This window comes from Monodelphis domestica, chromosome 1 (assembly GCF_027887165.1).
Source record: "Monodelphis domestica isolate mMonDom1 chromosome 1, mMonDom1.pri, whole genome shotgun sequence".
Taxonomy (NCBI): Eukaryota; Metazoa; Chordata; class Mammalia; order Didelphimorphia; family Didelphidae; genus Monodelphis; species Monodelphis domestica.
In genome coordinates this window covers 491,462,057-491,489,524 of record NC_077227.1, presented here as the reverse complement: position 1 = coordinate 491,489,524, position 27,468 = coordinate 491,462,057, and the positions used below count along the sequence as shown (strand labels likewise).

Genomic DNA, 27,468 nt, shown 5'->3' with positions numbered 1-27,468 from the left:
TAACATTTATTTTAAAGAAAAACTCTTTTTTAACTAGCACTACTCAATAAAAGGTGATATAAAATAAACATTGGAAAAATTCAGAAACAAAATTTATTTTAGGCTCGTCCTTCAAAAATTTCTTAAGAGTTAAGATATTCATATCTTAATTCTTAAGAATTAAAATAAAAAACAAGCTATCTTCAAAAATAATACCCTTGATTATTAATACTATAGAATTGATAGAAATAAAATGTTATAAATCATTATTTGATTTTATGTATTTCCTTTAAAATAACAAATAAAACAAATATTAAACAGTTATTCATTCATTAGCTAGAATACTTATAGACTTAAAAATTCCTTAGGATGATTATAAAAAGATAGACTTTGAAAAACAAGCACAACATTAATATACATATATGAATATATGTACATATATGTACACATGTATACATGTGTCTGAAATACCATTAGGTCAATTTGCTCAGAAAAACAAAAATTCATGAAATGTAATGTAAATAGAAAAGAATGCTGATTTTATTTATTTTGCTATGAACTTATTTCAGAAGATGTATAAGTAATATGACACCCTCAAATACAATTTCAAATTTTAAGATTTAATAAACTAACTGATTCAAAACCAAGCAAACAAAAATTAAATGGCAAAAGAGAATGAATCTGTGGATTTGTAATTACTGGGAAAGTTTTAAAATGCAGTGTACCAATAAGAGAGGGGTACCCCACATTGGTACTGAGGTGCTACCTGTAGGGAAGGAATCTGCTATTATGCTTCAAGGGGAGGCAGAATTGGCATCTCTTGACTCTTCTTCCCCTATCTTCTTCAAGGCAGGCTTTCATTCTTGCTAGGAGAAGAAGCAGAAGATTGTGGCCAAAGTTTACCACTCTGTTCTCCTCAGAAACAGGGGTTACTGGGCTAGAAGTATATCTATATATTTCCATAAATATTGTTGGTCTATAAAGTATGATTAAGTTCAAGCTAACTTCACTCTGTCACTTTGTAATTTTTGTGGGGAAGGAACACTCCAAATTCTATATCCAAAGTATGACCATTTTCCCACTTAATACTAGTTCCACACTGAACACACAAAGAAAATAGCAAAGAAACTAATTTATCCAAATCATAACAAAACAGAAGAGAAGGTATACAAAAGAACATACACCAGACAATACAGAGTATGTGTAAAAATGACTGCAAATATGTGAGAAATACCTGTTAAGTAAGACTGAACTTTTTTTGCTTTTCACCTATAATGCATTCTTCCATCTTGAACAATGTATTAAGGAAGTCAGATTTAGGAACCATACTAATAAAATTATTGGAATGTATATGAAACATATAGCACCATAAGTAACAAACAATTTTTAAAATTGTGTGAAGAATGAAAGAGCACTCCTATTATGAGTGAGATAACTCAGTTCAATCATGAAAGCATCCATGATCTCACCCAAGGGGAAACTTCTCAAAGTATCTAGAGGGGCATGATGAAGATTACCAGCTCCTCTCATGTCTTCCCAGAGCCTTTTCTTTCAGTAACTTGAAGTGGGGTTGGCCTCTTCCATCTTCTCTAAGATAGAAGCCAGGGGCACTTGAATGATGTGTCAAAGAAGGGAATGGTGAAGGCTAGAGTTCTCCTGTCCCTCCCCAACTCCCTCTACCCCTTCACACAGAGCAGGACATTCATCATTATCAATTAGGGGAAAGTCTCATACTAAAGTGTCTTAAGACAGGGGTTACAGTGGTTAATGGAAGACACATATTTGGAAGAAAAGCTAGTCACTTGCTTATTCATTCAGATTAGTATTGTTTTATCTGAATGGAATTGGTTATTTCAAGAGTGGTTCATATTCAAAGAAAGTAAGAATGAATAAATTAATTGATTCTGCTTCTGCTTCATAGTCTTGTCTCTAGACTTTAAGGATTTTTGCTTGGATCAAGAATATAAGTACATTGAAATAGTTTCTAACCCTGCATCCCTAGGGTTAAATTTAAGATTAATAAAATTTTAAGTTCCTTGTGACACTTTCACAGTTTCATTTATTAATAGCTATAATACAAGTAGGTGATCTTCAGCAATTAGCTTTGGGAACAAATATAAATAAGAACACAATTTTATTATAGCAAATGTTCCCAGAAGGAGTTCTTTCTTCCCTTACTGTAACCTGAACAAGGTGGGAAAACTCCTGGAGAAGGTAAATTCTTTTAACTAATCTCTTTCTGGGCCCTGTTCCCTGATGATTGATGATGAAGCTCATGACTAGAGTTCATATAGCTATATTCTTGGGCATAGCCTCTAGGAGGCTATATGCATACTCCAGAGATAGGATTTGGGGTGTATGGGGTGCTTAGGGAGGAGTAGTATCTCTGGTATGGAGGCTTGTCATGCCCTTCTAGGGCAGCTCTCCAGCCTCTGACCCCCACCTGACACCCAGCTCTCACTTGTGACTCCCAGTAGCTGCTAGCATGTGGCAGCGGCCACACCCCAGGCAACGGCTTCGACAGGCCCTTGTGAGGGTAGCCACAGATGGAAGAAACCAATAAGAAGATTCAATGGCTGAGATGGGGACGCAGCAAAGCACTGTGGAGTGCTTAGAGCGTGTTGGAGCACAAAAGACAACACGGCCATCCAATGCAGCTGAGGAAGTCTCCAGGTGTAACAACTTTTCGTGCCACTGGACCCAGGCTTCCAATGCCGAGAGAGTGGGACTGTCTCTGTGCATCGACTTTTCCACTTAAATCTCCTTCACGCACAAGTGTTTTTGTGCACACTCATCTATCGTAGATGAAAACGCACAAAGACAATCGTCACCCTCGGTTACTGAGAGACTACTACTACTACTAGAGATAGAAAAGCCAGAGAGGTCGGACAACAGAGGGCAGATAGATCACCCACAGATAGAGCTTCATTTCTTCACTGCATGGAGGTAAGTACAATCCATACCGCCTCTACAGGAAAGCATGGCCCCAGACAGCAATGGGGAAGATCCTGAACCAAGTTAAGGACCTAGTTCAAGCCAGGAGCTTATAGGAGTCAGAACTGAGGAGTGACAAGATATAGAGCTATGACAAGAAGAAAAATGCTATTGGATGCTGAAAGGTATGTGGAATGCACAGATGAAGGTCTGAGGGAGGTCAGCTCTCCAGCAATCAAGTTCTTTCTCTGTTTGGGAAGTACTCAATCACATGGTGGCACCATAAATTTAAGTGACTACATAGACCCTAGCCTAGGTAATGTGGACTCACCATAAGAGTAAATTGCTTAATCCTGTAGCAACTCTACTTTTCCCTTTTGAAGGGAGATTTACCCAGGAGAGCAGCACAAATCTGGAAGACTTTATAGCTCCTTGGAGATGATAAATGCCAACCAGAGAAGGAAAAGGAATTGCCTTAAAAAATTCAGGTAGAAGTCCTTTGAGCTTTCATGTAGGTTAAATAAAGTCTGACTTGATAACTTGATGGTTAATGTAACCTGGCTTTTCACATGTCCAGATCATCTAGAAAGGAGGTACTCATATAGGAGAGGCTAGATGCCATTCGAGTGGTTGTAGTCTCTTTTCACCGACTGTGTAGTAAAACAGGCTGTAAAAAACTACAAGACCAGGACATTATTTTTTCCCCACATTCAGAAAGGAGCGAAGGTGAGGGTGGATGGGAAAGCCTACTTTCCTCCTTCTATCTTTTGTCCTGTGGCCCTAAGAAACCTGTATAGGGTTTTGTTTTGTTATGTTTCATTTATCCTTTTAATTTATAGGCAGAGTCTGTGAACTCTAATTTTGAGTCATGTTGACCTTGGAGGCAGGACTTTAGGGTTGATGTTGCTGGCTCCAGTAGGAAAGTTATAAGAAACCAGCCTGGGTGCCTGGAGCTTGGTGGGACTGTACTCTCTATATAAACTGAGCTAATAAACCTAATCCTTCTTTTCTCCACAGAGATTGAGGTGGTATTGGAAGGTAGATTATGCCCCCCCAAATGGCATTTCCATATATGTTCTAATATTTTTGAAGTAAATATTCTTTTGTGAAAGCATTCTGTTAAGTGGTTAAATGGAACTGGGATACAGGAGACCCTGAAAATTGGGGGAACATCATCACTGAGGACTAGAGCCAGTGACATAGAGCCTAGATGCCCTCAGTCCCCTTTCAGAGTATTAAATAATCATATGGGAGGGGTGAAATGTAACATATGTTGGTTTTCAGGTTGTGAGGGACAGGGGATGTAATGCTAATGGAAGAACTGTGGGCATTTCCCTTCCTTTATCAAACCTAAATATGAATCAAATTCTACTGTTTCCAGGCAAAATGGTGGGGGAGGGCAGAAGGAGAGGAGGATGAGATAAGATTTTAGGACTGAACCTAGTCTGTGTATATCCAGAGTCTCTGCTTTGAGGTTATATTATTATAGTATTTACTAATTACTTTTTTTTTGCTGCAGATATTAGTTTGTGTTTGATCTTCATCTATGACTCATCGACAGAAAAACAGGCTTATAAAACAATATAAATATACTCAATTGCTTCAAAACAGGGCTATTTCAAGTATCTATTAACGAAGTTTTAACAGGAAATATGAAGAGTATTGTATTATTTCTTTTGAGGCAGATTTATATTTATTTTAATGCCCCCCAAAAGATTTCTAGTACAGTGCTTAGAACATAGTAGGCACTTAAATGTTTACTGTCTATACTAGTCTTGAAATAACAATTAGTCATCTCCTGAAGTCAATTCAGTTATATTTTATTTCTCCCCCCCCCACTGGAAATCAATAAGGGAAATACTTTTTCTAATTTTACCACATATCACATTTTATAGTGCTTACAATATATAACCTAACTTAAAACCATAACAATAAAAGCAGTTATATAAGCTAGCTTACAATTTTTTAAATAAAAATAAATGAAGCCAAGATTTGCACATGATTTAGATTGGGAGTTCTTAACCATTTTTTGGTATCAGGGACCTGTTTTGCAGTCTTTTAAAGCCTATGGATTCCTTATAAGAATGGTTTTTAAATGCCTAAAATACTTAGAAATACAAAGGAAAGCAATTTTGATGAAATGAAATTATCAAAAGATTTTTAAAAGTTCAAGAATACCAGATTAAGAACCTTTCCCTTAGAAGGTAAGGTATCAACTGAAAATAGAGGGCTATATCCTATTTCTGGGAAAATGCTACTTACCATGAAATTATTGACCCAACTTGGAGAGGTTCCATCTAACTCTTGGAAAAATATAAATTTTCGGTCAAAGGCATAGAGAATCCAGAAGGTAAAAACTACAAACTGAAACAAAATTTTGCTTATAAAAATGTGATAATCCTTCCATGCAAATTTACCATTTTTCATTTTCCAAGGACCCAAATCCACAAAGGGTAAGAAAACAAAATAAATTATGCTTGTTCTTTTGCTTACTTTCAGGTAAAATATAGGAAAAAATGCTCAGAATACACATAAAATGTCATTTTGTATCTAATCATCACTGATGTGTCTAACCTTTGGAGGGCAAATCATAAGATCAAAAATGGAGAGGTATAAGGGACCATAGAGATCATTTAGTCCAACTCCTTCACTTTGTTGATTATATTTTATACACGAGGAAATTAAAACAGAGAGGTTAAGTGATTTATCCAAATTTAAACAGGTAATAAGTAACAGAACCAGGATTTGAGCCTCGCCTGTGTAATTCCAAATCCAGCATTCTTCTAATACGTTGTGATGTATATACAAGTGTCTTTGGGTAAATCATCTAACTTCTTTGAGCCCAAGTTTCTTTAGTTTCACAACAGGGATGGTAATATCTACTCTGCCTATTTCACAGGGTTGTCATGATGAAATTATTTTGAACATATTCAAGTATTATATAAGTGTGAAATAAAATAACATGAAAGTGCTTTACATATAAAGTTTTATAGTATTTTATTTTCATAATCGAGAAATCCTTTAGAAACTTATTTAAAGGATTACAAATATTTCAGATGAATATACTTACAGTGCCAATGGGAAATACAAGCACTGAGAACATCCAATCTCGAATAGTCACTAAACGGACAGGTAGTCCCTTCCTTCTAGTAGGGTTGCGTATATAAATTACATCATGAGTGACACAGATTACAAATAACACAATTTGAAGAATCTAAAAAAAATACATTAGAAATTAGCTTCATTTTTTCCTAAAATAAAGGTCAATGAGCTTACTTCAATGAAAAAGTGAATAACTAATTTTCATATTGCTTTGTATTTCCTTATAATACTCTTTCTTCAACACAGTTGTGTTTTCTGTCTTATAACCCAGGTAAGTACACTTAGTTATACTCTTAATTTTTTATGCTTTTGATCAGTCAGCCAACAAGAATTTAGTAAGTGCTTACTATGATCTAGGCACTCTGCTAAGCACTGGGGATATAAAGCAAAATTAGTCTCTTCAAGAACCTCACGTTCTAATAGGAGAGATAACAAATAATTAGCTATAAGCAAGATTATCTATCTATCTATCTATCTATCTATCTATCTATCTATCTATCTATCTATCTATCTATCTATCTAATAGAAGGTGATCTCAGGGGGAAAGGCTCTTGCAGGAGATGGGATCCTGTTGTCTGGAAGGGAGCCAGAAAAGCTAAGAGGCAGAGATGAAGAAAGGGAGTATTTTAGATGTGGAGTATAGGAGATAACTTAAGAAGAGTTAGTAAAGTATGAGAAGATTTGAAAGGAAAAAAGGGGTCAAATTATGAAGAGCTTTTAATACCAATTAGAAGACTTTATATTTGATCTTGGAGTTAAAAAGGAGCCACTAGAGTCTGTTGAGTATGGAAGGTCCCAGGGAAGGTCTGTGCTTTAGGAAAATTATTTTTGGCAGCTGAACGAAGGATGGATTGGAATGGAGAAAGACTTGAGGCAGGAAAACTCAAGTAGAAAATTATTGTAATAATCCAGGCAAGAGATAAGGAGGTTCTGAACTGACACTGTGGCTATAAAATTTAGAGAGAAAGGAATGTGTGTGTTATGAAGGTAGAAATGATGGCATTTGGAAACAGACTGGATATATTGGTTGAAAATGAGTCTAAGGCTGAGAGCTTGGGTGACTAAGAGGATAATGGTGTCCCTCCACTCTAGTTTAAATCCCTTGCAAGCCGGCTTCCAACAAGTGGAACTGTCCTCTCCAAAGGTACAAACGATCTCTTATTTGTATAATCTGGTGATCTTTTCAATATCCTCCTCCCTTTTTGATCTCTCTGCAACATTTAACACGTCACCTTCTTTTCCTGTATACTTTCCGCTATCTGGGTTTTCACAACCCAGTTCTCTTCTGATTCTGCTCATCTTTCTTTTCATATTCTTCATTAGCATCATGCCCCCTAACTATCTCCCAAAGTTCTGTGTTGGGCCCACTTCTCTTTTTCCTCTATACTATCTCAATGAGCTCATCAGCTTCCATGAGTTCAATTAGCATCTCTATGTACATGATTCCCACTTCTATATATCCAGTCCTAACCTCTTTACTGAGCAAAGTCCTACATCACTAATTGCTTTTTTGAACATCTCATACTAGATGTTCATAGGCATTCCAAATTCAATAAGTCTAAAACAGAACTATTCTTTCTCTCTAAACCCTATTCTGTTATAATTTTCTCTGTTACTGTCACAGGCTTCTTTTCAGCAGCAAGTGATAATTTTACTTTGATCTTTCTTGTAAAAAGATTCTTTATGAGAAGCATCTAATAGTCTGTCAATGAACTTATACAATTAAAAAAAGCCTCCCACGGCCATTCTAGGACTAAATGCTATCTCTACTCATACCCCACTTCCTTTTTTTTTTTAGTTATATGTAATGGCAGATTTATACAACATTCCAATAGCATTTCTGTTAAAAGGGCAATCACCTAGAGTGATCCCAAATTCAATATGACAAACATTTATTAAGTATAGATAACATGCCAGGAGGGTATAAAGACAAAATTAAATGGTCTCTGCCTTTAAGGAATTTGTAGGAGGCAGAGAAGGAAATGAGCATTTATTAAGGGACCATTGTGGACTACATATTGTGCTTTCTGTGATACTTTTGCTTGAATGGAAAAGCCATAGACACTGTCTTTAAGGAGCTCATTTTAAAATATAAAATTTTATTGACATCTTCTGTTTTTTTATATTAATGCAGTTATTCCCAATATCCTTCCCAATTTTTCCTCCCAGAGAACCATCCCTCTTATCAAAGACTATTTAAAAATTTTTTATTTATTTTTTATTTTTTTTCAAAGACTATTTTTTAAAGAAGGAAAAAATTCAGCACAACTGATTGATAAATTGAAAAAGCCCCAAAGCATGCAATGTGCAATACCTGTGGACCTCTCACTTTCATGAAAAGGTGGGTTTTGGGTATCCTCTCTTCATTCAAATCATGCTTACTCTATTTTGTTACATCCTTAGATTATCTTGATATCTCCTATCATCAAGACCAGGATGCTTGAACAGTGAACATATTTTCTTTTTTTTTTTTAAACCCTTACCTTCTGTCTTGGAGTCAATACTGTGTATTGGCTCCAAGGCAGAAGAGTAGTAAGGGCTAGGCAATGGGGGTCAAGTGACTTGCCCAGGGTCACACAGCTGGGAAGTGTCTGAGGCCAGATTTGAACCTAGGACCTCCCATCTCTAGGCCTGGCTCTCAATCCACTGAGCTACCCAGCTGCCCCATATTTTCTTTTAATGTTGTTTTTTGCCTCTCTTCTTTTAGATCATCCTTCACTTTTATCGATCTACATTCCCAAACAATTGTTCTCTCTTTTGTTTCTTTGGTGAGGTTTGCCATTGTAGATTAAAGTTTTCTAATCTGCCAATTATTTTTGCTGTGTAGGCCACAAATTTTACTCTTAACAATTCTCATTTCTCTTTTAAACAACTCTGGAACAATATTTATGATTTTTCTGCGTTTTCCTCAAATTTTACAAAATCCCCTTTCTCATCAAGTGTTGGTTCATTTCCCTCCATTTTGCAGCATTTATTCATAGAAGCCTGAACTAATTTTATAGCTCTAGAAGCCATATTTCCTTCTTGGTTAAGGGTTTCTTTTTGATTTGCTTATTGAGGTCTTTGGGTCTTCTGGAGATCTTTGTTAATTTCAGTCTTTCTTCTTCTTTTTCCCTATTGCTCATTTTTACTTTCTCCTCTTGGATGATGGTTTCCCTAGAGACTGGATCTCAAAATATTTCAGTCTCTTCCCACTCTGGACAATTTGATTCTGCCCCAAGTGATTTTTATGGGTACAGAACTGGTCCCACCTGAATGGTTAGCTTTCTCTCAGGCTTAGTTGAATGCTACATACTCACTCCTACTCCCACTCTCTGTAATGTCCTGTCTGCCTTCTTCTGGTCCTCAGTTCTTTATAACTACACTGACAATTCAGAGTTGCCATACTGGTGTTGCAGGGTTGATTTATGTATTTTGGGTTTCAGAGGCTCTGGGAAAAGGAGGTGCAGATAGTGGGGAGATGAAGGGTTGATTAGAATACTATATCAAGCTTATGTATATATGTGTATAGTGTATATCTATCTATATATCCTTCCTTTTCCACTTTTGTTTCTCTGCTCTCTAGCAGAAATCTTTTATAATATTGAATGTTGTAGTATCAATGCGAGTTGACTTGTGATTCTAGCTAATTTCCTCAGTCTGCAACCTGAATCTCTACAGCTTTGGAAAGAGAGGACGGACCAGGATGTGGAATTGTATTTTGTTGCTAGCTCATGAATTGTGTCCTTGATTTGGCTATTGCAGACTTGCTAATTTATGTGTCTTTTTAAAAGCTTCTTTTGGGTTCTAGATATCCTAGACCATTAAGTTAGGTAAAGTTCCTTTTATCTTTGGTGTGTAATTTCTGTTTTGGAGAGGTCTGAGAAGTTGTAGGGATTAGAGAAAAGGTCTAGTCCTCCATCTTATCTTACTGGTCTTAAAACCCTGAAAACAATTTAGGAACTTACATTCTAAAGCCTGACACAACATGCAAATAATTATAAACATATAGCATAAAGAGTAAATGAAAAGTGTTCTGAGAGATAAGATAATACTTATATAGAAAATAAATATGAGAAACCCACAATATATGAGAAGGGCAATTGTACCAATTTAAAAAAATCAATCAATAAATAAACTTTTATTAAGTGCTCACCATGTGCCAGCCTAAGGTCTGAAGATACAAAAAGAGGCAAAAGACAGTCCTTGCCCTTAAGAAGCTTATAGTCTAATGGGGAGGCATGATATACCAATATACACAAAACAAGCTAAATACAGAATAAATAGGAAATAATAGCGGGAGAGGCTTCTTGGAGGTGGGATTTTAGTTGGACTTAAAAGGAAGCTAGAGCAGTCAGTCACTGGAACAGAATGAAGAGAGAATGTTCTAGGCATCAGGAACAACAAAATAAAATGCTTAGGGTCTGAGAGACGGAGTGTCTTGTTCACACACAGCCAAGAGACCAAGGTCACTGAGTCCAAGAGTACCTGTAAAAGAGAAAGGAAGAAGACTAGAAAGGTAGGAGGGTGATAGGTTATGAAGGACTTTGAATGCAAAATAGAGCACTTTATATTTGGTCCTGGAGGCAATTGGAAGCTACCAGAATTTACTGAATACAGAGGGTTATATGATCAGAACTTTACTTTAGGAAAATCATTTTGGTGATTGAATGGAGGAAGGATTGCAATGGAGAGAGACTTGAGGCAGGCAGACCCACAATCAGGCTATTTACAACAGTCTAGATGTGAGGTGATCAGAGTGGTGACTATGCCAGAAAAAAGAAGGGGATGTATTCAAGAAATATGGTAAAAGTGAAACCAACAGACCTTGGCAATAGATTGTATATGTTGGGAAAGAGAAAGTGAGGACCCCAGGATGATTTCTATTGAGGTTATCTTGCAGCCCAACACTCTATACACTGTACAAACTTTTCCTCTGTTACTTTCTTCTCAACATTTTGTGGTCTGTCTTCTAGACTCATTTAGTAAAACTGTTCTTTCCAAAGTTAGATGTGATCCCCTAGTTGCCAGATTTGATGGCCTTATCTCAACCATTATCTTCTTGACATCTCTGTAGCATTTAACACTGCTGACCACTCATTCTTCTTGGATAGTCTTTTCTCTCTGTGTTTTCATAACTCTGGTTTCTCTTCTTTTACTTGGTTCTCCTACTCATCTGACCCTTTTTTTTCAGGTATCTTGATGAGGCTCTGTCTTGGGCTGTTTTCTCTTTACAGTCTCACTTTCTGTCTTCAACAGATCTAAAAAGATAAATTATCATTTCTATTCAGATCCATATATTCAATCCTACTATCTTTCCTGAACTTTAGTCACACACTCCCAATTAACCTTTGGATACTGTATTTTAAATTAGATGTCCAGTAGGCATCTCCAACACAAAATATCCACCATTCAACATAGAACCCTTCTCCCCAAATCCATCACTTTTCTGAATTTCTTTATTTCTTTAAAGGGGATCACCATCCTTCTAGATTTCCAGATTTACAAACTTGAGGTTATCCTTGATTTTTCATTCTTCTTTACTGTATATATATGATCAGTTGTCAAATCTTGCGAACTTAAGTTCCACAATATGTATATCCATTCTTTCTTTTCTATTTACAGGCCACCACTGTAGTTCAGGCCCTCACTGACTGTCATATGAACTATTTTCATAGTACTCCCTGTCTCAAGTCCTTTCCAACTCTAATCCTTTCTCCACACAATTGCTAATGTGATTTTCTTTCTTTTCTTTTTTTCCCTCTAAACCCTTACCTTCCAGTTTTAGAATCAATACTGTGTATTGGTTCTAAGGCAGAAGAGCAGTAACAGCTAGACAATGGGAGTTAAGTGATTTGTCCAGGGTCATACAACTAGGAAGTGTCTGAGGTCATATTTGAACACAGAACCTCCTATCTCTGGGCCTGGCTCTCAATCCACTGAGCTATCTAAAGCTGCCCCCACTGTGATTTTCTTAAAGCACAGATCTAACTATCTCACTCTCTTATCAACAAACTTATGATTCCCTATTACAGCAAGAATTAAATATAAAGCAAGGAAAGCATTTTGCCATCTGTCTCCAAACAACTTTTTTTTTAAACCGCTTTATGTATTATTCCCCTTCCTGTACTTTGCAGTTCTGCCAAACTAGCCTTTTTGCTCTTCTTCACACACAGTACTTCATCCTCTATCTCTGCACCTTTTTTCCCTGAATGTCTTCCCCAAGTTTGGAAAGCACTTCCTCCTAACATCTACCTCTTAGAATATCTTGTTTTCTCCAAAACTCAGATCAAGTACCACTTTCTAAGGAAGCCTTTTCTCATGACTCCAGCTGCTAGTACCTTCCCTTCTAAAATTAACTTGCATTTATTTTGGTAAATAAATGGTCTCCCTCAATAGAATATAAGCTCCTTGAGGACAAGAAATGTTTTAATTTTTTTAAAATCTCCAGCAGCAAGCACAGTACCTGGCAAATAGTATTAATAAATGTTTTATTAACTGAAAACAAAATTCAATATACAAAAAGTCAACTTCACAAGTATAAGTTAGGAGAGGAATCACTAGACATCCATTTATTTGAAAAGGATCTGGGGGTTGCAGTGGACCAAAATCTTAATATTAACTACATGTGATTAATGTGACCATAAGCAGCATTAAGAAAAGCATAGCTTCCAGAAATAAGGAGGTGATAGTTCTACTGTTCTATCCTCTCATCCAACCTCATATAGAGTATTGTTTCAGTTCTGGGTACTACAGTTCAATAAGGGTATTGATAGAAGCAACCAGAAGACTGAAGGGCTCTAAGACCATAACATATGATAATCAGTTGATGAAACTGGACATGCTTCTCCTAGATAATAGAAGATTTATGGGGGAATATAATAATAGCAGTCTTCAAGTATTCAAAGGCTTGTCATATTGAGAAGGGATTTTTTTTTTTTTGGTTTGGCCCCAGGAGAATAATCTAGAAGTCTGACTAGTAGTCATGGGTGGCAGTTACAAAAAGCAAATATAAGTTTGTTGTCATTAAAACTTCCATAATTATTAGATCTGTCCAAAAGTAGAATGAGAGGCCTTGAAAGGTGGAAGGTTCCCTGACCTCGGAGGATTTTAAGTAAAAGTTTGATGGATATGTTATAGTAAGGATTTCTTTTGGATATGGCTTAGACTAGACTAGGTTGGCTCTCAAATTTTCTGTGAATATCAATATGAATGGATTGGAAAGGATAGAGACTTAAGGAAGGGATCTGAAGACTCTAGCTTTGGTGAGAGGTGACAAAAGCCTGAATGAGAATGGTTGTAATTGAATGGAGAGGAGAATGGAGAGGAACAGGAGAGATTTTGTGGAGGTAGAATTGCCAATGCTCACAACTAATTTATTATGAGAGGGAGGTAGTTATGAAGGAGAATAAAAAATTAAGGATAACTCTTAGCTTGCAAACCTAATTTAGTGGAAGAATGGGATATATCTTGGAATACAAGGCATATCTTTTTTTTTTTTCAACTCTAAATTTCTGTCTTAGAATCATTTGGTTCCAAGACAGAACCTTAAGAGCCAGGCAATTAAGGTTAAGTAACTTGTCTAGGGTCACATAGATAGGATAGCCAAATTTGACCCACATTTTCCAGGTTTGGCTTTCTATCCACTGAGCAACCTAGCTTTACCTACATAAGGAATATCTTATATTGTTCATCTTTTTATGTCTTACTTATCCAGTTAGAATAAAAAAAAATTTATGTTAGATACTCCAATATCTCTTTTAATTCCAAAATCCTATAACAGTGCCTTCCATAAGATAGGAGCTTAAATAACTATGATTATTAGGGGGTAGATGGGAATATTTAATAGATAGCCTTTCATTTTGGGTAGTCATTTGGTTTGAAAAACTGAAGCCTTTGAAAAAACTTAAGTGAGGGGGAGCTAGATAGTCTGTAGCAAACCTTTTAGAGGCCACATGCCATGCCTCCCCAGAATGCATGCAGTGTCCCCACCCCCAGAGACAATGGAACCTGTATGGAGGAAGGTCTACTTTTCAGGATGTCATTGACTATCTTAGGCTGCTCTCTTCAGGAAAAGTCAGGTGGGAGAGATTCTTGGGCCAGTAAGCACTACCACCATTTGATTGGGGTGAGAAGGGCAGTTTAAACAGGGTTCTAGAATAAGACAAGTTTCCCTTATTTTAAAACAAAATTGCCCTTTGGAGTAGCTAATCCTGATCTGGGTTCAGGTCATGTCCGGGCTTGCAAGAATTGCTTTACAACAAAGGTCTAATCACTCAAATTTATAAGGAACTAAATCACACACAAAAAAAAAATCAAGCCATTCCCCAGTTGATAAATGGGCAAGGGACATGAATAGACAATTTTCAGATAAAGAAATAAAAACTATTAATAAGCATGTGAAAAAGTGTTCTAAATCTCTTATAATCAGAGAGATGCAAATCAAAACAACTCTGAGGTACCATCTCACACCTAGCAGATTGGCTAACATGACAGCAAAGGAAAGTAATGAATGCTGGAGAGAATGTGGCAAAGTCGGGACATTAATTCATTGCTGGTGGAGTTGTGAATTGATCCAACCATTCTGGAGGGCAATTTGGAACTATGCCCAAAGGGCGACAAAAGAATGTCTACCCTTTGATCCAGTCATAGCACTGCTGGGTCTGTACCCCAAAGAGATAATGGAGAAAAAGACTTGTACAAGAATATTCATAGCTCTGCTCTTTGTGGTGGCAAAAAATTGGAAAACGAGGGGATGCCCTTCAATTGGGGAATGGCTGAACAAATTGTGGTATATGTTGGTGATGGAATACTATTGTGCTCAAAGGAATAATGAACTGGAGGAATTCCATGGGAAATGGAATGACCTCCAGGAATTGATACAGAGTGAAAGGAGCAGAACCAGGAGTACATTGTACCCAGAGACTGAGGCACCGTGGTACAATACAATACAACACCGTGGAATGTAATGGACTTCTCTACTAGTAGCAATGCAGTGATCCAGAACTATTCAGAGGGACATATGAGAAAGAACGCTATCCACATCCAGAGGAAGAACTGTGGGAAAAGAAACACAGAAGAAAAACAACCACTTGATCACATGGGTCGGTGGGGCTATGACTGGGAAAGTGGACTCTAAAAGATCACCCTAGTGCAAATATTAATAATAAGGAAATGGGTCTTGATTGATGGCACATGTTATATCCAGCAGAATTGTGCATCAGATACGGGATGGGAATAAAGAGAGGGGAGGGAAGGAACATGATTCTAATAACCATGGAAAATTATTCTAAATCATCTAATTAAATGAAATAAAAAAAAAAAGAATTGCTTTACCAGTGTTTCTGGTTTGGCTGTAGTTTGCCTGCCCCTAAGTCTTCTAGGTGAGGGCTGTGCTGCAGGGGGACTCATGCTCCTCCCAGTATTGGAGAGGGGTAGAACCTTGGAGTTTCCTTCCCTTCAGCAAGCCAGCAGTGTGCATGGGCTAAAACTCTCTGATGGGGGTGGGGGTCACTGTAGGCAGGTCCTGATGGCTCCTGGAAGAGGTGGGGATCTTGGGGGACCCTCTTTGGGGCTCCTCCCAGGGAGGTTCTGATCTTGAAAGCAAAGGAGGAGCCCCAGGGAGGGGGCAGGGGAGGTTCTGCAGGCTTGGAAGTTGGGTGGGAGTGTAATGTTGGGTGCAAACCTCAGGGCTATTTTCTTCCTTCCAGCTTCCCAGGGTGGCTGCATGCAGCACTCATTGGGAACTCAGCCTACTTCTCCTTGAAGGCCCATCCAAGTGTTGAGTCCCATCCTCAACCTCTTCTCCTGAGGGAGGTGGGTCACCGGAACCCTGGGCTAGACAAGGGAGTGAGAAAAGGAGAGGGGTGGCCTGATCACTCTGCTCAGGGGAGGGAGTAAACACAGAAGGGTGGGGAGGCATGGTGGAGAGAGGGGGTAGAGAGTAGCTCTGCCAAGGACAATTGCACATGCCCACAGAGAGGTCTCTGCATGTCATCTTTGGCGTGTGTGCCATAGGTTTGCCATCATGGATCTAGAGGATAGTGTGCCAGTGCCTGACCTTGAGTCAGGAGGACCTGGATTAAAATGTGTTCTCAGACACTTCCTAGCTGAAAGACCCTGGCAAGTCACTCAACCCCAACTGCCTAGTCCTTGCTATTCTTCTATCTTAGAATTGATACTGGAGGGAGGGGGCAGCTGGGTAGCTCAGTGGATTGAGAGCCAGGCCTAGAGATGGGAGGTCCTAGGTTCAAATTTGACCTCAAACACTTAACAGCTATGTGACCCTGGGCAAGTCACTTAACCCCCATTGCCTAGCCCTTACCACTCTTCTGCCTTGGAACCAATACACAGTATTGATTCTAAGACAGAAGGTAAGGGTTTTAATTAAAAAAAAAAAAGAATTGATACTAAGACAGAAGGTAAAGGTTTTTAAAAAAGATAGAAAAAAGAAAAAAAATTGAATGGCATTATATTAAAATTTTTTTTTTAAAAACACTTCTTTGTAATTTTTCTGGCAGTCCTGCACTAATTATTAACAGTTCATGTTTATATGGGTTTACAAAGTTCTTTCCACACAACCCTGTAAGGTAGGTAGGTAGGTAGTACAAAAAGTACTGTTTTTATCATTTCACATATAAGAAAGAGAGGTTCAAAAAGATTAAATGATTTGCCCATTTTGAGAGAGACAAATACCTTCCAGTTCTTGAGTCTCTCTGGACCACTTAAACATTACCTAGTCTAAAGTAAGGAGGGTCCTTTAATTATAATAACTGACATTTTCATGAAACTTTAAGTTTTGAAAATGTTTTACATATATTCTCTTATTTGATTCTCACAATACTGTAACATAAGCATATTATCATCTCTATTTTACAGATGAACCACTTGAAACATAAAAAGGCTAAGTGACTTGCTTTGGACCACAGAGCTAGTAAGCAATGGGTATGGAAGAAGAGCATGTGGACATTTAGAAGGCCTAGATTTGAACTCCCTTGGACTGAAATCTCAAACTCTACCAGTAACTATAATGCAGAGTTATGTTATGACACTAATAAGCGAGATTCAGTAGGGGTTGGAGTCTGATTTCACAGAGTCTGGGGGGAAGAGAGAGACAGGAAAGAACAAATGAGAAAGATTGCCCACCCAGAACCCCAAGGTGTCCAAGCTCTGGGAATCCTGAAGACAGTTCTGGGAAAATAGGAAGGAGTGACAGTTTCTAAGAGCCAAAGATAATTGTCTATGAATCCCTTCCCCTTCCTCCAGAGATTGGGGCTCTCTCCCTGCTCCAGTTATCTTGCACTTACTTTTCTGAATGACAGGATCAGTTTGCTGGCAGTTAGACTGAACCTTAGAGGCCATCTATAGTCCAAACTTCTCATTTTACAGATAGAAAGGCTGAGGTCCAGGGAGGTGTTAATCTGCTCTAGGTCACACAGGTAGCAAAGGTCGGAGGTGGAATTGGAAGCCAGGCCTCCTGACTCCAGAGGCAGTGTTCTTCCCACTAAACCACTTGAGGCCCAATCCCCTCCCCACTCCCACCTATCCCCTATTCACACAGTGGGCCTGGAGTCAGGTGGATTCATCTTCCTGAGTTCAAATCTGGTCTCAGACATTTACTGGCTGTGTGACCCCCGGCAAGTCCACTTAACCCCATTTTCCCAGAGTTTCCTCATCTGTCAAAAGGAAATGGCAAACCACACCAATATCTTTCTCTCCAAAAGGCGTCAGGAAGAGTCCGACACCGCTGAACTGAATAATATGAGCTTCCTACTCCAATCATTCATTGCCAGGCACGCAAGATTTCTTCCCCCCCCCGCCCCCCTTGTTTGCTTTGCTTTTCTTTGAATTCCCAGAGCCTTGCAAGCAATAGCCACTTAATCCTGGCTTGCTGAGTTAAACAAGGGGCTGCTGCGTTAAGGCTCTTGGTCTTTGCCAGTGCAGTAGTTAAATTACTCTCCATGGCAGCGCCAGCTGGGAAGGGGGGGAATGACTGCGGTGTAAAGGGTTATTAAGATGGGCTCCTGGGGCCCCAAACCTGGTTGAGAAAAGTCAGGTACTTCCAGGGACCTCCAAAGGTCCTCTTCATCTCCAGATGAGGGCCATTCGTCAGCCTCACGCTTTGGGTGATGGCGAAGAGCGACCAGAACAGACACACACAGTGCACCACCATCAAGGTTCGACTAGTTGAAAGCGACTCCATGCTCTCAGCTACTACAACAGCTCCTTGGCAGTTTGCTTCCCTGCCCCTGCCGCCGCCGCCCTCGTGCCTCCAGCCACGCCCCTCACGCCTCCTGTATCTTGCCCCGCCTCCTTCACACCTTCCCCTCCCCGGCCTTCCAGAGCAGGCTCCTTTAGAACCGCATTCCGAGCCTTATACATTGGTCTGCGTGCTCTAGGTCAGGCGGAGGGAGACGCCAAGCGCTCTGCAACCGAACGGAGGTGGGAGGTTGGTGAGGCGCACTGGCTATTTACAGGGTATTGGGATCGGGGGAGGACCGAGAGAGGTAGATAAGCAATGGTGGAGGGCTGGCTTTTTGTCCCTGCCTGGATGGCGTAAAGTCTGTCAATTAGCATCAGTCAACAAACTTTTATTAAGCTCCTCCTATATGTGCCTGGGACTATGCTAAGTCCTGGGGACCCAAAAGCCCCTTTAAAAAGCTCACTTTCGAATGCAGAAGACAGAAAAGCACAAATGAGCTATAGGCAGGATAGGTAGGAAATAATCTACAAAGAGAAGTCCCTAGAATTAAGAGGGGATTAGAAAGGCTTTCTGTAGGTGAGGTTTTAATTCTTGAAGGAAACCAGGAAAGTCAGGGAGAATATTCAAGACATAGGACAGTCAGAAAAAATGCCCAAGGTGAGAGATGTCTTGTTTGAAGAACAGTCAGGAGGTCAGTGTCACTGTATCTTAGACAAAGTGTGTGTGTGGGGTGTGTGTGTGTGCAAATGATAAGAAAACTAGAAAGGTAGAGAGAGGCTTGATGAAGGACTTTAATGCCAAAGAGGATTTCTTATTTGTTCTAGGTGATAGAAGCCTGGAGTACTGAGGTGGGGGGAGGGGAAGAGAGACCGAGACATAGATAGAGGCAAAGAGAGACAAAGACACAGAGAGTGTGAGAGAGAAATGGTTGGACCCACACTTAAACAAGGTTAACAATTTTTCATTTTTAAAAATACAGTAGTACAAATATGTAGTTTCAATATCCCCAAAATTCTCAATAGCCCAATTAATTACAATAGCAAACAATCACACTATCATATTTCACATAAGTTGCTGTATGGCATTTTAAAACCTATGACTTGATGGATATTTGTCACAATTTTTACAATCATAGCAAATCTTTCAACTTTGGTATTTAAACATATTTTTAAACAAGTAAAACTCATCTTGGGTTAAGAACATAATCAAGAAATCTATATATCATTCTGGTGCAAGTAAAATAGTGAGCTGAAGAGTATAAATAAAGGGATGCTCCTTTTTTGGAGGCTTTTTTTAGGGGTACAAATGCCCTGAGATTAACTGCCCCAACTTCCATTCACATATTTAGAAATTCGGGAAGGTTGGGGGTTATAAAATATATTTCACTTCAGCTACTATTGGCCTTACCTCGTGGTAGGGGCAGGCAAAAATAACCAGAGATTGTTAAAAAAAATTCCAAAATCATATTTTAAAAACCCTTAAAATCATTTGAGATATTTAGCACATTAAATCTTCCAAAGGTTGTTCTAGCAATTGTAACCAGTTCTGAAGTCCATCTATGTGATAATTTACAAAGTCAAAATCTAAAGGCTGTTTTTTTTTTCATATGGGCTTAATTACAATAATATTTGTTCAGCACAGTTATAGGGGAAAAACAGAATTGTAAAACTCAGTACATTTAAAATAAATTCAATCAACCTTCAGTGTAAGAGAATAATATTGAATCCAGTAACATATGAATTTAACATCACAAAGTTAAACCTTAAACAAAACAGTCAGGAAAAATGCAATAGAGTACAGAGATTTTTATAAACCATTGGAGTCTGAAATGCCTTAAAATTTCCAGTCTTTAAGTTCCTTGGGTTCTTATCCATTTAAATGTCTATTGTCCGAAGGCAGAGTGGTAAGGGCTAGGCAATGGGGTTTAAGGGATCTGCTCAGGGCCCCAAAGCTGGGAAGTATCTGAGGCCAGATTTTAACCCAGGACCGCATGTCTGTAGGCCTGGCTATTAGTTCGATGAGCCACCCATTTGCCTCCCCAAAGTTAAAGTTGAATCTTTGGGCTGAATCTTTCTTCTGGCAAGCAGGTGAAATCAATGAAATTACCAGAACAGTCAAAAGGTATCCTTTTAAACAGCCTATTGCTTAAAAGTCTGTTGGAAAAATCTGTTTCTTCTCCTCTCCCTTTTCTCTCTCCCCTGCTCTGATACCTCCTCCTGCCCCAGTCCAGGTGGAGCCCAGGCCGCCCACATGGAGCCAATACTGCCCCCCCCCCCCCCCTTTTGTTACTAGCTGATAGAAATGAGTCCTGAGAGATCTGCTCCAAGGAATGGGTTTGTTGGGCAGGCAGGTCACAAGGTGATTGCAATCTTGGTTGAATTAGGTGGGCCAGGTGAGCAAGAGAAAGACAGAGGGGTGGGCAGGGCCAGGAGCCGGAGTGCAGACAAACAGGGCCAGGAGCTCGGGCACCAGGTGAGAGGCCAGGAGCAGAAGCAGGAGCCGGAGAGGGCCGCAGGCAGGAGCTGATCAAGATAGTTTTCTAAAAAGGCATCTTGGAGAAACTGGCTTTAAAAAAAAATTCTAGGCACTAGCTATTAAAGATTAAATCAGAAGATTGAGAGGTTTTTTCCCCATTAGGTCGACAACTGTAATGATTAAAATTTAGGGGAGACTGAGGCAGGTAGAAATTAGTTTCTCTCTGCAAGGAGTATTATATTTTTTAGAGGTTTATTAAGGATTAAGGATTAAAGAAAATACAGGATAAGGAAAACGTGCCTAGGCCAGAGGGCTAGGCAAGACCTCACCTACATTATGGAAAGAGCCACGTCTGAAGAGACCCAAAAACCTTTGCCACCAGGTTAAATACCTTCTCGATCTCAGCCCACCTGAGAATTTCCGTGAGATTACAAAGCATTTTAGGGAAGTGGAGCAAAGGCTTGTGGGGATTTTAGTCCTATATTCCAGTCTATTTTTTACATTAGGAAACAACATCTCTGTTTTGCATAGCCAGATAATGTCCATTTAATCTCTCTAGGTTTCCTTACCTGTAAAGTTATTGGATTAGATGACCATGCATCATCTCATTCCAGCTCTATAATCATTTAGATGATTATGTCTCTGATTTTCCTGAACAGGTTTGGTCATTTAAAAAAAATATTTTTTTATTTGGTCAATTTCAAACATTATTCCTTGGTTACAAAAATCATATTCTATTCCTCCCTCCCCTCCTCCCACCCTTCCCATAACTGACACACAATTCCACTAGGTATTACATGTGACCTAGATCAGAACCTATTTCCATGTTGTTGATGTTTGCATTAGGATGTTCATTTAGAGTCTATCTCCCCAATTATATCCCCCTCGACCCATGTAATTAAGCATTTATTTTTCTTTGGTGTTTCTACTCCCACAGTTTTTCCTCTGAATGCGTATAGTATTCTTTCTTATATATCCCTCCAGGTTGTTCAGGATCACTTTATTGACACTATCGGAGAAGTCCATTACATTCAATTGTACCACAGTGTCTCAGTCTCTGTGTACAATGTTCTCCTGGTTCTGCTCCTCTCACTCTGCATCAATACCTGGAGGTTGTTCCAGTTCACATGGAATTCCTCCAGTTTATTATTCCTTTGAGCACAATAGTATTCCATCACCAACATATACCACAATTTGTTCAGCCATTCCCCAATTGAAGGTTTATTTTACCTCATTTTCCTCATTTTCCAATTTTTTGCCACCACAAAGAGCAGAGCTATGAATATTCTTGTACATGTCTTTTCCCTTATTATCTTTTTGGGGTACAAACCCAGCAGTGCTATGGCTGGATCAAAGGGTAGATAGTCTTTTATCGCCCTTTGGGCCTAGTTCCAAATTGCCCTCCAGAATGGTTGGATCCATTCACAACTCCACCAGCAATGAATTAATGTCCCAACTTTGCCACATCCCCTCCAGCATTCATTACTTTCCATAGCTGTCATGTTAGCCAATCTGCCAGGTGTGAGGTGGTACCTCAGATTTGTTTTGATTTGCATCTCTGATTATAAGAGATTTAGAATACCTTTTCATGTGCTTGTTAATAGTTTTGATTTCTTTGACTGAAAATTGCCTATTCATGTCCCTTGCCCATTTATCAATTGAAGAATGGCTTGATTTTTTTGTACAATTGATTTAGCTCTTTGTAAATTTGAGTAATTAGATCTATGCCAGAGGTTTTTGTTAGGTTTTTGTTGAAGATTGTTTCCAATTTGTTACTAACCTTCTAATTTTGGTTACATTGGTTTAGTTTGTACAAAACCTTTTTAATTTGATGTAATCAAAATTATTTATTTTGCATTTTGTGATTCTATCTAAATCTTGCTTGGTTTTAAAATCTTTCCCTTCCCAAAGGTCTGACATGTATACTATTCTGTGTTTGCCTAATTTACTTATAGTTTCCTTCCTTATGTTCAAGTCATTCACCCATTCTGAGTTTATCTTGGTGTAGGATGTGAGATGTTGAGCCAAACTTAATCTCTCCCACACTGTCTTCTAATTTTCCTAGCAGTTTTTATCAAATAGTGGATTTTGGTCTCAAAAGCTGGGATTGTTGGGCTTGTCATAGACTGTCTTGCTGAGGTCACTTACCCCAAGTCTATTCCACTGATCCTCCTTTCTGTCTCTTAGCCAATACCATATTGTTTTGATGACCACTGCTTTATAGTATAGTTTGAGATCTGGTACTACAAAGTCACCTTCCTTTGCATTTTTTTCATTATTTCCTTGAATATCCTTGATCTTTTGTTCTTCCAAATGAACTTTGTTATGGTTTTTTTCTAATTCAGTAAAAAAGGTTTTTTGGTAGTTCGATGGGTATGGCACTAAATAGATAGATGAGTTTGGGTAGGATGGCCATTTTTATTATGTTAGCTCATCCTACTCATGAGCAGTTAATGTTTTTTAAATTGTTTAGATCTAGTTTTAATTCTGTATACTTGTGTGTTAAAATTGTGTGTTTTGTAGTTGTGTTCATATAGTTCCTGTGTTTGTCTTGGCAGATAGATTCCTAAGTATTTTATATTGTCTAGGGTGATTTTAAATGGAATTTCTCTTTTTAATTCTTGCTGCTGAGATGTGTTGGACATATATAGAAATGCTGATGAGTTATGTGGGTTTATTTTGTATCCTGCAATTTTGCTAAAGTTATTGATTACTTCCACTAGCTTTTTAGTTGATTCTCTAGGATTCTTTAAGTAGACCATCATATCATCCTCAAAGAGTGATAGCTTGGTCTCTTCATTGCCAATTTTAATACCTTCAATTTCTTTTTCTTCTCTAATTGCTACTTTTAGTGTTTCTAGTACAATGTTAAGTAATAGAGGGCATCCTTATTTCTCTCCTGATCTTACAGGGAAGGCTTCTAGTTTATCCCCATTGCAGATGATGTTGGCTGATGGTTTTAGATAAATACTGTTTATTATTTTTAGGAAAGATCCTTCTATTCCTATACTTTCTAGTGTTTTCAATAGGAATGAGTGTTGTATTTTGTCAAAGGCTTTTTTTTTGCATTCATTGAGATAATCATGTGATTTTTGTTGGTTTGCTTATTGATATGGTCAATTATGTGGATGGTTTCCCTAATATTGAACCATCCTTGTATTGCTGATATAAATCCCACCTAATCATAGTGAATAACCCTCGTGATCACTTGCTGGAGTCTTTTTGCTAGTATGTTATTTAAGATTTTTGCATCTATGTTCATATTTTTTCTTAGGGAGTTCTTTGATAGCTTGTTCAACTTATTTTTCTGATATGGGATTATTTAATAATTCTATTTCTTCTTCTGTTAATCTAGGCAATTTATATTTTTGTAAATATTCATCCATATCACCTAGATTGGCATATTTATTGCCATATAATTGAACAAAATAGTTTTTAATGATTGCCTTACTTTCCTCTTCATTTGAGGTGAGGTCTCTCTTTTGTTAGGATAGGATTTTGGATAAGGGAAACACAAGAGGAAAAAAACATATTAAAAATCTACTTTATTGTTTTGGAAGGAAAAGGGATAAGGGTTAGGGATTTACTTATGCTTATTCTTATTTAAAAAACTAACTAACTATGCTAGATAGGTTACTAAACTAAAACTTAACCAAGTTCCCAAATCTTACTCAGCAGGGGTCCAAAAACAGTTAGAGCCAGGATCTGTTGTTGTTAGATGTCCAAGCAAGACCTGATGTTCAAGTGAGACTGAATGCTGCCAGCAGCTAGATATAGGAACCCTTCCTCAGTTCAACACAGGGAAAATCCTCTTCAGACCTTCATCTTCCTCAGGAGACCAGAAGAAAAAAGTCCTTTGGGGCAAGATGAAATCTTCCCAGATCCTCCCTCTCAGGTTCCCATGTGACCCTTGGTCACATGCCACTGTCAATCATACCTAGGTTTTCACTTTTCAGTTCTTGCACAGTTTTGCAAATAACAAACCTTCCCATCCTTTACCATGCTTTTTGTCTATGATACTGTTAATTTGGTTTTCTTCTTTCCTTTTTTTTTATTAGATTGACCAGTACTTTGTCTATTTTGTTTGTTTTTTTTTTTAAAACGCTAGTTTCTAGTCTTATTTATTAGTTCAATAGTTCTTTCACTTTTGATTTTATTAATTTCTCCCTTGATTTTTAGGATCTCTAATTTAGTTTTCTTCTGGGGATTTTTAATTTGTTCACTTTCAAGTTTTTTGATTTGCATATCCAATTCATTGACCTCTGCTTTCCCTAATTTGTTAATATATGAACTCAAGGATATAAATTTTCCCCCCTGAGTACTGCTTTGGCTGCATCCCATATAGTTTGAAAGGATGTCTCATCATTGTCATTTTCTTCAATGAAATTATTAATTGTTTCTATGATTTGTTCTCTAACTAACTGATTTTGGAGAATCATATTATTTAATTTCCAATTAATTTTTGATTTGTCTCTCCATGTACCCTTACTGATTATTATTTTTATTGTGTTATGATCTGAAAAGGTTGCATTTATTATTTCTGCTTTTCTTCATTTGTTTGCCATGTTTTTATGACCTAATACATGACCAACCTTTGTGAATGTACCATGTGCTGTTGAAAAGGTGTATTCCTTTTCTGTCCCTATTCATTTTTCTCCATATATCTATTAGCTCTAATTTTTCTAGGAGTTCATTTACCTCTCTTACCTCTTTCTTATTTATTTATTTATTTGATTTATCTAAATTTGATAGTGGTAGGTTCAGGTCTCCCACTAGTATAGTCTTACTGTTTCCTCCTTTAGTTCCACTAGTTTCTCCTTTAGAAATTTGGATGCTATACCATTTGGTGCATACATGTTGATTACTGATATTTCCTAATTGTCTATATTCCTTTTTATCAGGCTGTATTTATCTTCCCTATCCCTTTTAATCAGATCTGTTTTTACTTTGGCTTTGTCAGCTATCTCGATTGCAACTCCTGCCTTCTTTCTATCCATTGAGGCCCAATAGGTTTTGCTCCAACCTTTAATTCTAACCTTGGGATGATCTGCCTGTCTCAGGTGCATTTCTTGTAGACAACATATGGTAGGATTTTGGATTCTAATTCACTCTCCTATTTTCATTTTATGGGTGAGTTCACCCCATTCCCATTCAAAATTATGATTGTCACTTGTGTATTCCCCAGCATTTTTATATCCTCTCCTAGTTCTGTCTTTTCTTCTTTTGCTATATTCTTTTAAACCAGCGGTTTGCTTTTAATCAGTCCCCCTAATCCACTCCCTTAATATGCTTTCCTTTCTGGCCCCTCCCTTTTTGTTCCCTTCTTGTTTTTTTAGGGTTTGTTAATTTTCCTCCCCCCTCTCTTTCCCTCCCTTTTTGTACTCGCTCCCCCTTACCCTCCTTAGTTTTCCCTTCTCCCTTTCCCTGTAGGATAAGATAGAATTCAAGACCCCAATGAATCTAGATGCTCTTCCCTCTCAGAATTGATTTCACTGAGAGTAAGTTTTAAGTATTACCTATTAGCACTCTCTTCCTCTCCTTCTTATGAGTATTCTTCCCCTCCTCATCCCATGTGTATCTTTGTGTGATAAAGATTATCCTATTTATTTTATTTCTTCAAGTATCTCTTGGTGCCATCTTCAATTCCCCCCTTCCTTTTCTTTTTTTGCACATCATCTTATAGCACTTATTAAAAGAATATATCTTTTTTTTAAAGTGGTCTGCTACAAAGTATTAAGTCATTAGTGATCTTAACAAATGTCTTTGCTTTTTCATCATCACCTATGGAGCACATGAAATATTGGGATATCTTTGGAAAATGAAATGTGAGAAAGCAGAATGTAGGACTGGATAATGTTTCATCTATTTGGCCAACACGGACATGCAATTCTGGGAAGAGATATCTCTTCCTGTTAATGATTTTTCTAAATACATAATAGTGAATATAATTTGAGAGTTACAAATAACATTTTCCCCATATATTAATATATTAATATAAATAATTTGATCTTATTCTAGCTCTTAAAGAAGAATGTTTGAATAAAAAAAAACATTTCCTCCCTTTACTCTCTCTCTTTCTTATTTTCCTTTTCATGTTTCTCTTGATCTTTGTGTTTGGATATCAAACTTTCCACTTAGTCTTTTCTTTACAAATACTTGGAAATCTTCTATTTTGTTGAATGCCCATACTTTCCCCTGGCAGTATGTAGTCAGTTTTGATGGGTAAGGGATCCTTGGTTGAAGACCCAATTTTCTTGCCTTTCTGAATATCATATTCCAAGCCTTGGGGTCCTTTAGTGTGGAAGCTGCCAGATCTTGTGTAATCCTGATTGGTGTTCCTTGATATCTGAATTGTCTCTTTTTGGCTTTTTGTAAAATTTTCTCCTTAGCTTGGAAGCTTTTGAATTTGGCAATTACATTCCTAGGAGTTATCTTTTGAGGATTTAGTGTAGGGAGTGTTCTATGAACTCTTTCAATGTCTGTTTTGCCGTCTTATTAGAGAACATCTGGGCAGTTTTCTTGGATAATTTCTTGTAGTATGATGTCATTATTTCTGTTCATTTCTGGCTTTTCGGGTAGACCAATGATTCTCAAATTGTCTCTCCTTGCTCTGTTTCCTGATCTGTCATTTTGTCAGTGAGAAATTTTGTTTTCTTCTATTTTGTTAGTCTTTTGACTTTCCTTTATTAATTCTTGCTGTTTTGCAAGACTATTGGTTTCCAGTTGCCCAATTCTGGTCCTTAAGGCCTGTTTTTTTTCTGCTATCATCTTTTGGTTTTCTGCTTTAATCTTTTGAT

The 27,468-nt window shown here is 37.9% G+C and overlaps 1 protein-coding gene across 1 annotated transcript in view; it reads right to left on the bottom strand.

The window, feature by feature from the left end:
• LOC103100465 (androgen-dependent TFPI-regulating protein-like) overlaps positions 1-27,468 on the bottom strand; it is a 155,796-nt gene that overhangs the window by 20,167 nt on the left and 108,161 nt on the right. Inside the window, exons 3-5 of the mRNA XM_056817270.1 lie at positions 18,032-18,345; positions 5,984-6,127; positions 5,176-5,277 (exon numbers count right to left, since the gene is read on the bottom strand). Coding sequence (XP_056673248.1) covers positions 5,176-5,277; positions 5,984-6,127; positions 18,032-18,345 — 560 coding nt within the window. The remainder of the gene's footprint in view (positions 1-5,175; positions 5,278-5,983; positions 6,128-18,031; positions 18,346-27,468) is intronic.